At 45.5% G+C, this 16177-nt stretch overlaps 1 protein-coding gene across 1 annotated transcript in view; it reads left to right on the forward strand.

The window, feature by feature from the left end:
• LOC119181038 (ubiquitin carboxyl-terminal hydrolase 24-like) overlaps positions 1 to 16177 on the forward strand; it is a 148957-nt gene that overhangs the window by 93081 nt on the left and 39699 nt on the right. Inside the window, exons 40-46 of the mRNA XM_037432210.2 lie at positions 3437 to 3633; positions 4822 to 4961; positions 5045 to 5195; positions 7605 to 7848; positions 8902 to 9005; positions 11619 to 11729; positions 13038 to 13131. Coding sequence (XP_037288107.2) covers positions 3437 to 3633; positions 4822 to 4961; positions 5045 to 5195; positions 7605 to 7848; positions 8902 to 9005; positions 11619 to 11729; positions 13038 to 13131 — 1041 coding nt within the window. The remainder of the gene's footprint in view (positions 1 to 3436; positions 3634 to 4821; positions 4962 to 5044; positions 5196 to 7604; positions 7849 to 8901; positions 9006 to 11618; positions 11730 to 13037; positions 13132 to 16177) is intronic.

A 16177-nucleotide genomic window follows, 5' to 3' on the forward strand; every position in this document is an offset into this window, starting at 1 on the left:
CTACGGAAGACCTGGTAAGCCATTATCACGAAGTTTTTTCGGAGCAGCTTGGCACGTTTCACGGCGTTACAGCGTCTATATCCGTACAAAAGGGTGCGAAGCCACGTTTAGTCAAGGCACGTCCGATACCATTTGCTTTGCGCGATAGGGTTTTTGAAGAACTACAGAGGATGGAACGGGAAGGCGTTATCAAACCGGTGAAAACTTCTCAGCGGGCCGCGCCCATCGTTCCTGTATTGAAGCGCGACGGCCGGGTTCGGGTCTGCGGCGATTTTAAGACTACTATAAACCCGGTGACAGTCGTCGAGTCCTACCTTGTTCTTAGGATTGAGGAACTTTTTGCACGACTTACTGGGGGCAAGAAGTTCACAAAGCTTGATTTGCAAGATGCCTACCAGCAGGTTCCACTCGATGAGGAGTGCCAAGAGCTAGTCACCATTAACACTCCGAGGGGGTTATACCAATTCACAAGGCTGCCGTTCGGGGTTTCATCAGCTCCGGCTATATTTCAGCGAGAGATGGAAAATCTGTTGCACGTCAGCCACCACGTCAGCCGGGGCGAAAGAAAAAAAACGCGTCTGCCGGGACGAATGCAAAAGAAAACAAAGAAAAAAAAAGCCCGCGCTTAATGCAAAAGAAAACAAAGGAAAAAAAAGCCCGCGCTTAATGCAAAAGAAAACAAAGAAAAAAAATTGACCATGTCGTAGTGTACTTTGATGATATTCTGGTCACAGGAACCAGTGACAAAGAGCATTGGGAAAATTTGGGCCGAGTGTTGGATCGCTTGAAGACCGCGGGACTGTGACTGAAGTTATCCAAATGCGGATTCATGAAACCATAAGTCCAGTACTTGAGCCATATCATTAGTGCGGCTGGGCTGCGTCCAAACCCGGCTAAGACTGAAGCAGTGCTGGAAGCCCCCGCACCCCGAGCGGTCAAGGAACTTCAGAGTTACCTCGGGTTGGTTAATTTTTACAAAAGGTTTTTGCCGAACCTTTCTGCTGTATTACAGCCGCTCAATAGTTTGTTGGCGCTGGGAAACTGATGAAAAGCAGGCATTTCGGAGAAGCAAGGAGCTATTGGCCTCTGCTGCTGTATTTGCACACTTTGACCCAGGAAAGCCAACTGTGCTTGTTACTGATGCATCTCCCTTCGGGATTGGAGCAGTACTGGCGCAACGAGAGTCATCTGGAGAAGAGCGCCCCATTGGTTTTGCCTCCCGCAGCCTGGCAACCGCGGAGAAAAACTACAGCCAATTAGATAAGGAGGCATTGAGCCTTGTATTTGGCGTTACAAAATTCAGGCAGTACTTGTGGGGCCGGCTATTCGAAGCCGTCACAGATCACAAACCGCTGCTCGGCCTGCTCGCAGCAGACAAACCAGTTCCCGAATCCTGTTCTCCGAGAGTGCTAAGGTGGGCCTTGCTGTTGTCGGGGTACAGTTACGACCTGAAGTATAGGCCAGGTTCACAAATTGCACATGCCGATGGGTTAAGCCGGCTACCTCTGCCAACTGCCGAATTTGTTGTTGACTGCCCTGCCGAAGTGTTAATGCTGGAAGGAGTATACCCAGGGATGCTGTCGTCAAATGCTGTTGCGGCAGCCACCTCCAGAGACCCGGTGCTGTCACAAGTAAGAGCAGCGTTGTGGTCAGGCTGCCAGATAAACCTGGGGTCAGAGGGAAGACCCTACGAGACGCGCTTTCATGAGATGAGCGTACAAGGGAACTGTCTATTGTGGGGCAACAGAGTCATTGTTTCAAAATTCTTGCAAAAGGAACTCCTCCAGCTGCTGCATGAAAGTCATCCAGGACTGTCCAAAATGAAGGCAGTTGCGCGTAGCCATGTGTGGTGGCCTAGCCTGGATAACGATATAGCGATGACCATTCAAAGGTGACGTATTTGCTAGGAGCATCAAAGAGTGTCACGACCAGTGCCTGTCATGCCCTGGCCGTTCCCGGAGAAACCGTGGTCACGGCTGCATGTGGACTATGCCGGTCCTTACAGGAACACCTATTTTTTTATCGCAGTCGATGCGTTTTCGAAGTGGATTGAAGTGTTCCCGGTCTCTACACCCTCGGCTGAAGCAACTATTTCCTGCATGCGCATTATGTTCGCAAACCAAGGCCTTCCAGATGTGGTCGTGTCGGATAATGGGCCAGCATTTACCAGTGAGCTTTACTCCACATTCCTCAAGAAAAACGGGGTGAGGCAAATGCTGGTGCAGCCGTATCATCCAGCGTCAAACGGTGCTGCAGAGCGGGCCGTGCAGACTGTCAAAAACAAGTTGCGGAAGGCTGGCCCTGGAGATATTCGCACTCAAATTGCCCGCATGCTCCTGACATACAAGTCAACACCTCACGAGGTCACGGGTTGCTGTCCGTCGGAGCTGTTGTTGGGGCGGAAGCTGAGGACTGTGTTGGACCTGCTACACCCAGACCTCAGGACCAAGGTGCTACAGAAGCAACTTAAGCAGAAAATCAGATGCGACCAAGGAACAAGACCCAGGGTTTTGGGCCACCCGGGTGACCAGGTGTTCGCAAGGAACTTTCGTCCAGGACCTGCGTGGCTCCCTGCAGTCGTCACCGAACAACGCACTTCGTCCATGGATGTTCTACTTGAAGACGGACGACGGTTAACTCGACATCTGGATCACATCCGCTAGGCCCCTGAGGAACTGAGTGCAGACAACCAAAAGTCAGGCAGCCCAGTATCTACCGGTCTTGCTCCAAGCTTGGACGTGGGTAAGATGCAGCTAACTGGTCTTGCTACGGGCTTGGAGGTAGGTCAGAGGCAGCTATCTCCGGATCGTCTCCACGACACAGAGTCTAGGCAAGATCCCAGGGAAGACGTGGCGAGAAAACCGGAACTTGCTGTCACAGCACCCAGTACTCCTGTCCTGCGTCGAAGTACCAGGATTCGACGACCACTATCGCGCTACGCACCTTAAACAATGGTTTGCAAGCATTAATAAAGGGGGAGGGATGTGATAAGATCAGTTTGCCGTTCCAGTGGCGTCGATGTTGCAAGGAAATAAATACGGCGCACATGACCAGCCAATCCGTGTGGAACACGCCAACGTACGTGTGTGTGATTTGGTCCAGCGACCGGCATGGCCCAGGACTATCCGGTTATCACACTACACTTTATGGCTGTTTTTTAAATTTGGTGTATATTTCATAGTTCTTTTTTTTTAACAGTGTTCTCATTTCTTTTCGTTTTTGCTTTTGTTTGATAGAGTGATAACTGCTCAATGGTCAACTGTTCTTGTGGTAAAAAGTAAAGTGTTGTTGTGAACAAATGAAATGTTCACTTTCATTTTTATTGTATATCTCTGTCGTAGCTCATTCATTATAGCAACTTATATCAAATAGTACCCCCATATTGAAATGTACAACGCTCTCTTTGTGCTCTGTTCTGGAACCCTTTGTGATGCAGTTCCCATGGTCCCTGGACATGTCTCCGTACACCCTCCACGGGGTCATGGAACAGGAAGGCCGCTCAGCAGGCGGAGGGGACCCCTTGGACGAAGTGTTCAGGCGGCCTCCGCCGGCAGTCTATGACCTGGCCGGTGTGGTGGTGCACAACGGTCAGGCCAGCGCTGGTCACTACTACTCGTACATTCGTGAACGCAGGTGAGGCAAGATTTTCCTTCTGTTTTGACTCTTTATCTCTCTCTAGCTTTTGTGTTTCTTTCTAAATGACAAGGTCAATACTTTGGGAACATGGGGGGTGTCCATTAAGAGATTGTTTCGACAAGCTTCTTCAGGGCTGCAACGTCGAACAAGGGAACCTGGTTACAGTCTTGAAGAAGACCAGTCTGCTTGTTCAAACATCATCTCAAGCAACTCCCAGTGTTGACGAACTTTTCATTTCTTCATGCATCTGTCCTCCCCTGGAATTTCGCGTTTTGAAGAGATGTAGCAAAAGCATGTTCATTTGGATTTCACAGTACCGGAAAAAATGTATGAATTAACTGCATTACCATTTATCAAAACTATTAAGAAAACAATAAACCTTTTAGGTAAGTACTGTTTCAGTTTCTTGATCAATATGTAAATCTTCTACCTACTTCTTGTAAGAGTGGTGTAAAAGCCGAAATTCTTGCCACTCGTTACTTTGTTCACGATACGACTGTGGCTGAAAACCTCCATATCTTATCTTACCCAGAGCGTAATGTCGTTATTTTCGATACCATGTGGTTTCTGCTGATTGTGATGGCAATGTAGAATGGGCACCTCTGTTCGGTTGCCCGCAAACGCTGTTTCCGCTCCTTTGCATCGCAAAGTTGCAGCGATTCCCTCTCCGCATGCTCCTAGAATTGTTCTAATTAACTGGGTTGCAGCCAAATATGCCTTTGATGCCATTGAAAAATCCATATGCTTGCTGGGACCAGATAACGTGTCCAAATTTAAAAAAATAAATTAACTTTTATTGCAGTTCTTATTTATGTCTTCAGTTTGCATTATTTTGTTTGTTAGCGTGAAGTCTCGGGTTTGATTCCCATCTTCAGTGGTCACATTTTAAGGAGGACACTGTACATGCATGCTCTAAGAACAACATCGATGAAAATGTTAAAGAAGGTGCAGAATATAAAAATGAGGCTTCTCAGATCAATTTGTGTCATAACTTTTCAGTTGTGAAGAATGGAATAGGTCGCTGGACAAGTTTTTGCCATATTTATCGAAGGAGTGCTGTTATTACACATTTAAACACAATGATTCTCTTACAGAAAGGCTTGATTTTTCATATCGCACTTTTGTGTCCATAACACAGCGCAGTTATGGCAGTGAATGTGTTTGCTTTTTTTTTGTGCATTTCAGGAGTGACCCACGGTATGTAGCTCGCAAGAACACCTGGTACAAGTTCAACGACACAACGGTGGAGCAGTTTGATCTGAACGACTCGACGCTCGAGACTGAGTGCTTCGGTGGCACCTACAAGGCTAAGGTTTCTGACTCTGGTATGTGCTGCCACCGTCAAAAGTAATCTATTAACAGAAGGAATGAAAGGTCACATATTTTATGTTTTGTTTTTTTCTACCAGCATCGTGTTATCCCGAGACGCGGCAGCGCCACTGGAATGCCTACCTTCTCTTCTACGAAAAGCAGGAGGACTCGCGGACACCTCGCACGCCGCACAAGACGCCCGGCCGCTTTTCATTCCGCAGGGACCCCAAGGACTCGGCGCCGGTCAAGTGCGTAGCATCAATGTTATTCTCGGTCCTAAAATGTATAAACTACATTGGGTGTTGAACAGGTGAGCTAAATGTACAATGAGGAACAAAGACAAGACATACCTCTTCTATTGCTATCTTCCTCTATTGCTTTGTGATGTGAAATACAGTAGACTCTTATTAATTCAAACTCAAACAGACCTCTGAATTTAGTTTGAATTATCAAGAGGTTTGAATTATCAGACTAACTGCACGCAGTAAACAGAAAGCAGAGGTGTAAGGTCCACAATTTATTGGCCATTTACTGCTGATCAGACCTTTTAAAAAAATTGTCAATTGCCAACTCCTTCTCTGCTATACAGCAGACTCTCAGTAGATGGAAATTTGTTTAACGGAACTGCTGCCTAAATGGAACAAATGTTTCTGGCAAGATTGGTTTCATTCTTGCATTGTGTGTCCCTGTTCATCTCTCAGTAAACAGAACTGTTGTTTAGCGGAGCACATTTTACTGGTCCCGTCTCGTTCCATTTAATGAGCGTCTACTGTATGTGCCTTCAGCACAAAGCTCCCTATACCACCTGAGAAGCATCGTGGTTTACCATGCGTGTGCTTCGTTTTAAACATTTGTTTACCCGTAAAGTCTTTTTCATTGAAGGCCTCAGCTGCTTACTTTTCATTTTTAGTGTGTTAGGATTACTTTAGCACACAAATTTTTAAATAGTAGTGGGAAAGCAGCAGATATTGGCTGGTGTGAACCTGCAAAAATTATGAATCAACCGAATGATGGAGCTGGAATTAGGAGGCTTTTAAATACATTGAAAGAATAGAGGGCCAACCAAAAAATTAAATTTTATTTGAATTAGCCTGAAGTATGAATTGTGAGAGCTTGAATTATCAAGAGTCTACTGTAGATAGGCATTACACAGCCTACAGTACTTGTGGCCTGTGATGCTGATATCATGGATGGAAACTCTGATTGATATGTGGGGTTTAACGTCCCAAAGGGATGCAAACTCTAATAATGACTTTGGGATCAGAGACATTGTTCTAAATCAGTGCACATGTGCCCTGCACGTGTGCCCTGAAACATGCATGCGTGCCCTGACAGTTCACCAATTTCTTGAGTCCCGTAACTCCTTCGGTCTCTAATTCTAAAACTCTAGTGTTTTGTTGTAGTTGGGATGTGCGCCTCAGACTAATACTTTGACATACAGGGCATAGTTGCACATGCTCGCTAGCTTGTCTCTTAAATCAAGGAAGTTTATAAGTCTTTTGCTTTCACTGCAAACTTCGCGTCGAAGCTAAAGACCGCATGAAGGTCACCTTGCTCGCTGAAGCATCTGCACTTGTGAACGGAGTGAGCTGCTAGCTAGAAGAGTCAAAGTAGGGGCTAGTTGGTATAATAACCGGGACAGTTATTAATTCATGCTCGTCCTTCCTATACCTGTGCATTCTTTTCGTGCGTCCATCTTTGTGTTTGAACATTGCGCTGCAACTGCCATGCTGTACCATTTATTAGTTCGTGCTTGCCCTGTACGTGTTCTTATCGTGTGTCCTTTGGGCTTGAGCAGTGTGCTGCAAGTTTTGGACTGCTTGCCATTTCTTGTGTGACATTCCACATTGTTGCTATCACATTCGTTGCTTTGCCTCTTCAGTAAAACTGCGACTGTTTTTCATCTAGCAGCACACTTTCCCCGATTTTAATTACATTTCGGTTATACCTTTCTAGCTACTGCACTTTGCAGGAATTTTCTTTTAGCATTGTGTTAAACCTAATACAGTTGGCAGAGGGACCCCTGAGCTTTGTTTGAATTATCAAACATAGATGACTCGGGGTAAGGTGACACGACACATTATGATTAGGCATTGATTTTGTCACATTTAAAATTTTTTTAGGTGTGTTAAAGCTCTAACTGCATGCAGTGTACAGAAAGCAGAGGTGTAAAGTCCACAAGTTTATTGGCCATTTACTTCTGATCAGGCCTTTTAAAAAAAATTGTGGATTGCCAACTGCTTCATTGCTATAGGTATGTGCCTTCAGCACAAAGCTGTTTATATCATTTGAGAAGCATCACGGTTTACAATGCATGTGCTTCATTTCAAACATTGGTTTAATAGCGAAGCCTTTTTCCTCGAAGGCCTCAGGTGCCTATTTTTCATTTTTATACTGTTATAATTATATAAGCACACAAATCTTTGAATAGTAGTGCAAAAGCAGCAGATATCTTCTGGTATGGACCTGCAAAAAGGAAAACTAATCGAATGGGGCAGTTTGAATTAAGAGGCTTTTAAGCACATAGAGGGCCAAACAAAAAATTGAATTTTGTTTGAATTAACTGAAAGTATGAATTATTCGAGTTTGAATTATTGCAAGTATACTGTAGATGCTTTCTATAAGTGGTAAATTGAAGGCTTATTTTGCGCGCGCAGGTCAGCAGTGCGGCGCACGCCCAGTGCGTCATCGGCGGCCGGCACTGCCCGCCAGCGCGGGGACAGCCTGAGCCAGCTGACGCGGCTGGTGGATCACGGGGAGCGGCAGGGCTGGTTCCCGTCCCACATGCCCCCACATATTGGCCAGCAGGTGCGAGAGCAGAACCTCCAGTTTGCTCGCAACCGGGACGTCTACAACACGCACTACTTCGATTTTGTGGCCTCTCTCACATCTATCAACCTGGTGAGCAGCATTCCCCTTTGTTGGAAATGTTTGATGAGTAACAAAAAACCAACTGCCTGCACCCTTCTTTAACTATCCTGATCTATTGCACACCTGGTTTATATGGGTAAAAAGTAGTTATGTCTATATGTGCAAAGTAAAGTCTATGGGTCCAAAGTGAAATCGTTATCATTGTGAAAGGCAAAAATTGTCGTCTATCCATATGTAGCACGCACTGCGAAGTAAACCTACAATGAAGTCGACTTATAGCGATACCACATATAATGATATATCGATTATAGCAATCGATCAACTTAAAGGGAAAAGCGAGAAATTCGTTTTTCTAAAAATCACATTTTCGATTTCTGCAGCCCTTCTTCTATCCGATTCCGAAATGTCTCCTCTAAACACCGCCTAGAAGTGCTCTTTGAAACTTGTTGTGCTTGCCAAACTGGCGAGAATCATCGCGGAAATTGCGAATAAACGTCGGTTTTTAGAAAATTGTTTCTCCGGAAAGGTGTGGTTGGGCACTGTCGCTTTGGGCTCGTTGGAAAGAGCGTTTCTCCGTGTTCGAATTCCCCGCCTCGGCATCCTCCATCATTTGTTGAAAAAAGAGAAAGCAGTTTGTAGCTGTGATAATTCATTGGGAATTGCAGGCTGCGTGCTGCACTATAATATTTGGCTTGCATGTTCTCGGGAGCCTCTACCACCGATTGGTAGCGTTTTCTGGCCATGCTCAAACTGTGTTGCAGGGCTCCTTTGAAGGCCCTAAGCCACTCGGGCTATGAGAAACGCCGTAGTGGAGAACTCTAGATAATTTCGACTAGTACTGGGATCCCTCAACAATACTAGCCGTACATTACCGTACCTGGGATTGTTGAAAACTAAAAAAAGTTTAATTTTCCCTTCTTTATAGAGCGACTTCTTATAGTTGTAGCATTTTATTGGCGATGGCTACAGCTTTCGGCCTTGTTTACCCTGAAAAATAGATTTGTTGTGAAGATAGGGGCACATAGTGCTGGGTGTGCAACTCTCGGTCGGTGTCACCTTTGACTGTGTGCGTCTTCCGCTCAGGACAACATGCAGCACCCAGACTATGAGCAGCTCATGGTGCAGAGCCTCAACCTGGCGGTGAACTTCTTTCTCAACACCTACCTCAAGTACAAGATGAAGGACAGGTAGGCACTGGGCAAGCATTGTTACGTTCGTTATCCTGCGATCATCGGTCCCTGCTTTTCGTTACACAACTGTCTTAACACGCTTTAAGCTCTATCTCTCTCCTTTTGTACTAGCAAGCGCCCTAAAAGCTGCTGAGAGGTTGCTATCTCTCTCTATTAACTTGAAGATGTGTTAGAGCTGTGTGCTGACAGTAGTTACACTCAAGCACGGCAATAAAGGAATTCGTGGACAATGGTAAGTTTGGAGAACAATATTTGACTAACATAGCATAATTTCTAACATAACGTTACATGCTTTCTTTATGTTGCTGTTACTGCATACACTGTAAGGATTAAGTATTGCATATTTTGGCTAGCGTGGTAATCTTTGCTAATTGTCTTTCCCCTACATCTATTTGAGTGATTGCGTCACTTGCGGAAACTGGCCTAAGCAGTGGTCTGTACTATACCAAGGAGTGCATCTGAACGTTGAAAATACGATGTCATAATGATCAAGGCTGCTATTCGCCGTTTCTTGGTGCTACAGTGAAATCTCGATACAACAAATCTCAAGGGACCGCCAAAAATCATTCGTTACTTTGAAGAGTCCTTGTAGTGAAAGAATTCAAGGTTAGTGCAAAAGTCGTAAACTGAAACACGTGAGTCGCCTACCTGTGCTTTATATACATTCCTGACTGTGTTATGTTAAAACAAGCGTGAGAAAACAAGCTAACACGAAACGTTACGAAACCAGTGTACGTTTATTTGAGGAAGAGCGTGACCCTTTCTAATGTGGGGCAGCTTGACTGCCGAAAGACGAACTCTTAAGCGTGCGCATCCTTCATACGCACTGCGAAGCATCGGCGTTAAATACCAATTGGTCAAGTTAGTTCGCGCTCTGCCAACGTCGTCTTCGCCCTCGTCACTGTTTTCTTATCACAAGTCTTAACGGTCTCATCAGTCGGCAGATAAGCTCACCTGCATGCTTCGTCGTCTCACTGTGTGTAGTGTTCGAGCGTCAGGGAAGCATGCATGGGTAATCATCGGCGACTTCATCCCATGGGTCTCTCGCGTCGCATTTTTCACTCTGTTGTAGCATTCCTTTTATGGTGCTTCCGGAGCTCATCATGACGTTCAACCACCAATCAAAGGGCTAGAAAACAGCCGTGTAACAAGCGTGCAGGTAAAGCTGCCTGATGAAAACAAAGGCAACATGGGGAAGCCTGGCACGAAAAAACACCAGACGATGATAATAGGGATAAGGCTATCTCACATTTGAATAGGGCTGATACATAGAGAAATGCGCGGGCATTCTGATGGTGATGATAGTGGCCGGTAAGGAGATGAGCATTATTTTTACAGCCGCGAGTAACTTCTTAAAAACGCCATTCCTTATTTTGAAGTGTTGTGGAGATATAAGGGGCATAAAATTCGATACGTTGTTCTGAAAGATTTTGTGTTCTGAAATTCGTAGTAGCAAAATATTTTTACAGTAAACCAATGGACATTAGGAGAAGGATGTTTGAAAAAGTCGTTCATCTGAAAAAAATCTTTTATCTAAGGTTCGCTATATCCAGATTTGACTGTAGCATTGGTGTCATTTTTGTATTGACTAATTATCATCACTACAGAGGTCAGTCTCTGTCGGCTTAGAATAGAACACACACACAGCACGCACACACACCTTTTGTCCGGTGGTGACCCACCCAGCTGTCACAGATGTGGCCGTCCACTTACCGTACTCCACATACTGCGCGTACTTCACATATTCCACATGCTCTGAGCTAGAGGCTTACAGGAAAAAACATTTTCCACTAGCGTTAAAGGAACACATACCCCTTCATCCAGCTATGTTTATTGGTCGCGAACTTCTCTTTAAATATAATGCATTGAATGCATTCTTAAAGGAAGTAAATACTTTCCATGTTATCCACTCAAGTGATCGGTAGCACGGCCTCTGAAAGGAGGCTTCTGCTGCGGATGCTACATCCAAAGAGAGCACCTGTCTCCCAGCCCTTGGGACCAAGGGCGCTGGCGAGGCATCGGTGCTAATATAACGCTCCTATTCTATGGTGTCATGATTACTTAGAACTCATTCTCACCAGGCATGCTTCACTTCACTTTCATGATTTTAATAAATATATATGTTACGCAACTTTAAAGCGCAGAATCTTGGGCCCTTTTACAGCCATTTAACATAACCATTGCTCCAATCCCGTATCATCTCCTGGCGCTCTTTGGCCATCAATGGCCCTTGCGCCATTAAACAACATATATCATCATCAATTATCATCACTGGACCATTTTAGTTTTGGCAAAGTCATTAGAAGGACCAAGCATCATTGCACTCTATCTGTTCATCGTACACTCAGACCTCAATATAACGAACTTGTATATAATTAAATATTTGTTATAACAAAGTAAATAAAAAATAGTTTTGCAATAAATACAGTCTTAGGAATAACTTTTATAATGAATTTTCGGATGTAAGGAATTTTTTCTGGTGAGATGCAATTTGGTTTTAATGAGGCTTGAGTGTATATTGTTGAAGACATGCTGAAGAAACCATTTAGCGCGACTTTGGTTGTCGAACTTCTTCTTCTTGCCAACTTGTCATCTGTTTGCGTCCCTCAGCTCGGTGGTTGGCGAGTGGGTCAAGTGCATCGAGACCATCATGTCGCTGAGTGAGGCTGCTGCATCGTGGCTCCTCAAGTACATCGCCAACGCAGGCCAAAGTGTCGTCAAGTGAGCATGAGTACTTTTTTCCGTCATATGCATTAGTGTCCCGCCTGCATACTCTGATCCATTCGCCCGCCGGGAACACTTGGTCTCACATTTGTAGATAGGTAGGTTGGTAAGTAGGTAGGTAAGTGATGATGCTTCTCAATGCACGCAACCACAGTGATAAATCTGCCTCCATCAGCCTGTTATTTTTAATATCGAAGGCCATTACTGTTAATGGAAAATTTCCAATAATACATGAATGGGAGACGTGGAAATCAGAAGGGCTTGTTTTTCTTGCTTAGACACAGTATTAATGAGAAGTAACGGGCAATAATGACGAGGAAAGTGTAGAGGATGTCATTAGCAGTAAATGTAATGCAGATATGAAGGAAGAAAAGTGGACAAAAAGATAACTTGCCGCGAGCAGGGACCGAAGTTGCGATTCGAATAACGCGTCCGATGCTCTACCAACCAAGTTACTGCAGCGGCCATCCCCCCGTTCACTTTACGGTGTATATATGCGCATTTAAATGGGGTCAGTCACTGCCTCCTGTTGCCAATACGGCGAGTATAGAACACTTCTTTTCTGCTGTTGGTCCCTTATCATATCATTATGAGCTGGCAGCCCCGGCGCGGTAGTCAAGTGGCTAAGGTACTTGGCTGCTGACCCACGGGTCGCGGGATCAAATTCCGGCTGCGATGGCTGCATTTTCGACAGAGCTGAAAATGCTGTTGGCCCATGTGCTAAGATTTGGGTGCACGTGAAAGAACCCTTGTGGTCGAAATCACCGGAGCCCTCCACTATGCCGTTTCCCATAATTATGTGGTGGTTTTGGAACGTTGAACCCCACACATCAATCAATGGTTATGAGCCGGCAGCTGACCAATAATCCCTCACACACACCACCTGAAAGCATCAAGTCTGTTAGAACGAGCCCTTCGCTGTGAATGACGGAAAGGAGTGGAAATTCTAATGGCTTGGCAAAGTTTTCCAGGCAACATTTTCCAAACAACTTGAATTCGCTATTCGATTGCAATGCGAGGGTCAGACTTCAGGCACGGCGATCAGAGGTAATACTTGTGCACTTCATCTCTGAATTGACTTGTGCAGAGCAAGGCGTAACCCGCTTGACTCGGAAGCGCGTTCAGACAGTGCTGGCGACGAAGCAAACACTGTCCGTGTGTGCTTCTATGCCGTCCATGTTGTGCCTTGTGCTGCTCAGGTTAATGCAAAGGCGAATATAAATCAACAAGCCCTGTTGTCATTTCTATTACCTAATGTTCTTTTGCATATACATCTGAATCGCTAATAAATTTCTGCGATTTCAGGCTGTACCTCCTGGAGTGCCTCAACAAGGAAGTGAGGCACACGTTTGCCCAGATCCTGGAGAAGGCGCTGGTCTTCTGCCACAAACTTGAAGGGGTAAGTGCGCCCAGTTTGATGGCCGAAGCAGTGGTGCAGTTTTTTTGTTGCCAGTATGCTGGCACTTGATTGATATGCATGCTTGTCTTTGCATTTGATCTAAGTGTTAGTGGAGACTTATGCTAAGCATCCCAATTTGTTTTGCTATTTTCTTTTTAGCATTATGCATTGTCTTAAAGGACAAACAAAGGGTAAAAAGTGTTGTTTTTTTTTTCCCCCACAAATGTTGCTTCTCTATGCATTGTACAGTCGAACACGGGTATGCATTGTACAGTCGAACACGGAACACGGAGCTAAAGGCGCGACCTGTGGTTGGCTGATCAAAACTCTCAAAACAGCAACAAAAATAAAAAGAAAAGGTAGAAGGAAGAAGACGTCGGCTCCTTCGTTCCTGCTCTCCGAGTGGAGAAGCATAAGAGAGAGAAGAGAAACGAAAAAAAAGTTGTTCCGCAAATTAGAGATCGTGCAATCTGAGCCCTCTCGCCCTTACCTCTTTTCGAGCGTTTCGGGTTTTGGCGAAGCCGTGGTGCCGCGATGAGGTTGTCGGGCACTGCGAGTGCCAAAGAGCGCCTTTCAATTTGCACGGGGATCCGCGCTGCAGCGGAGATCGCGGGGAGGGGGGTGGGGAGAAGGAATAGGTGAAGGAGTGCCGAAGCGCACCTGCCAGCTCGCGCGGCGTTCAATGTATCTGAAGGTGGGTAAAAGTACTATTCGATATAAACGTGTTGATTTCTATACTTTTAAAAAGAAATTTGAAAAGGATAACTTACCAGTTCGATATACCTGAAAATTCGATATACAGTTAAACCTGCTTATAACAAACCTCCATATAACGAATTCCTCGATATAACAAATTTTTTTTATTCCCCGCCATCGCCCCCTAGAAGCACATGTATTTTCGACCTCTATGTAACAAAGTAACAGCGGGAGACAACCTTGATGTAATGAGCTTTCCCCACGGACAATCTAGGAATTTTGCTCCGCATTTTGTTACGAGCATGCATCTTCAGCGGCTGCCCCGCTGCTGACAAAGCGCGAAGCAGCTCGGCGCGCACTGCACACCAGGCGAGAGCAAGCGCTCATTATTGCGCTCGAAGGAGCGTGAGGCAAGCAGGCGGGCCTGCACCCCACGAGCTGGTGTTGCTGCCGTTCTCACCGCCGCGGGTGCATGCGCGAGTGTACCCCCCTCAACGACTCCAAAAATAAAAAAATAAAGAACGAAAACTGCTTTTGCACGTTGGCAGTGCCATGCTTTAGTTAGCATCACATATGTGGGGCCACCTTGCATATGGAAGGCGCTTGACCGAATAAATTTCCGCGGTATCCGTTTCTGTGTCCGTGTCGTTCGCTCTTGGTTTTCGACGCCGTACGCGCGTGCATAGTTCGACTGCGCGTGCATTATAAAAACTCAAGAAAAAGAAAAAAGCCGCTTGCGCTCGGCACTCAGCTCGTCACAATGGGCCGACGCGCGCTTATCTCCCACGCATACTTTGTCCCGGGAATAGAAGGGAGCGGGGGGGTTAGATGCCTGTGCGCATGCGCTTATCCTTCGGCGGGGAAAATAGCGCCCTCGACTTTGACCGGAACGATTGAATTTAGTTGCCGGGCGCTCGAAGTAACAGCTGGGGCACTTGTTAGTTCGCACTCATATTTGTGCCTGTGATTACGTTTTGTGCCTTGTTTTTATTTAAACAGCACGTGAAGAGTCGAGCGGTAAACGTTGTTAGTTTGCTCTCATCCTGTGAATTGTTTTCGTGCATCATTTGTGCGTGAGCAGCGCGTTCCATGTTTCGATCTGCTTGCCGTTCTTAGTGTTACATTCAAAGTATTGCAGTCATTAATTGCATCGCCCTTGCGGCGAAACTGTGACTTTTCTTAATTTCAGACCACCGTGTCGTCATCACGGAGGGGATGTCAGATGAGGCGTTGATGGAAACTCTCTGAGACCACGGTAAAACGGTTCTCGGAGGTCGACTCGTCACGTGCGTCCGTCTTGCACCGCGAGTTCGCAGGCTGGTAGCTTTCGCGTATAGCTGATTAGTTCTGGCAACACGACGGTGCGTTGAATGCAATGCAATGAATGCGATAGCAAGAAATTGTAATGGTATATGAAATAAGGCTGCAGTAAACTCTTCTGGATCGAATATCGCGAAACTCCTACAAAATGCTGGTGTGAGCAAATATGGCCTCTCCAGGGAGAAGTGCTCTTTTCACACAGTCACTTCGTGTTGAAACTGCTCTGATACCCGTTGAGATAGCAAGCGCACCAGCGATCGCGACCGCCCTTTAAATTCAAGTTCATCAATGCTACTTGACGATTCCCCCCCCCCTCCCCCCCTCCGTGTGTTGTTTCATGCTCTTTCAAGACGGGGGGTTTACTCTGTTTGAGCATTCGACGGCAGTTCTAACACGCGGGGTTATCTTATGCACTGTCCAGGTGATAGGAATAGGCCATTTGATTTGATCTCTGCTTCTGCATCCCTTGAGCACTTTTACCCACTCCTGAAAGTTATGATGCGCAGGGGCATCTGATTCATTTGGATTTGTTACGGAATAATGACGCAGTGTTTTTACTGTAGAATACATAAGCGTTTTGGGTTAGCTCTCCTTCAGTAGCCCTCTTGTTTATTTGCGCGTTTATTTTCCGAATTTTTGTACCGAACCTGCATATAACGAAATCCTCTTTCTAACGAATTTTAACAAGACTTAATCGATTTCGTTATATCCAGGTTTACCTGGATGTGGGTTCGATATAACCGCATTCGACTGTAGTTTTATCAAGACAACAAGCGTGTTTTTGTGTGTGTGTGTGTCATATTTGGTAATATATGTAGCTTTTGCTACTGTTGAAGTGTATTACCACTACCTCATGTGCTGTGTAGCTGTTTAGTAATTCTTTTCATCTCAGTTGTGGGGTGTTGAAATGGCAAGAGAGAGCACCACGCTCTTGGAGAGAACGGACACAGCAGACACGGTCGGAACAAACCAAACAATACACACACTTATTTAATTAATTTGGAACGACGATATCGTCGACCGAATTATG

Source organism: Rhipicephalus microplus, chromosome 10, assembly GCF_043290135.1.
Source record: "Rhipicephalus microplus isolate Deutch F79 chromosome 10, USDA_Rmic, whole genome shotgun sequence".
Classification (NCBI taxonomy): domain Eukaryota; kingdom Metazoa; phylum Arthropoda; class Arachnida; order Ixodida; family Ixodidae; genus Rhipicephalus; species Rhipicephalus microplus.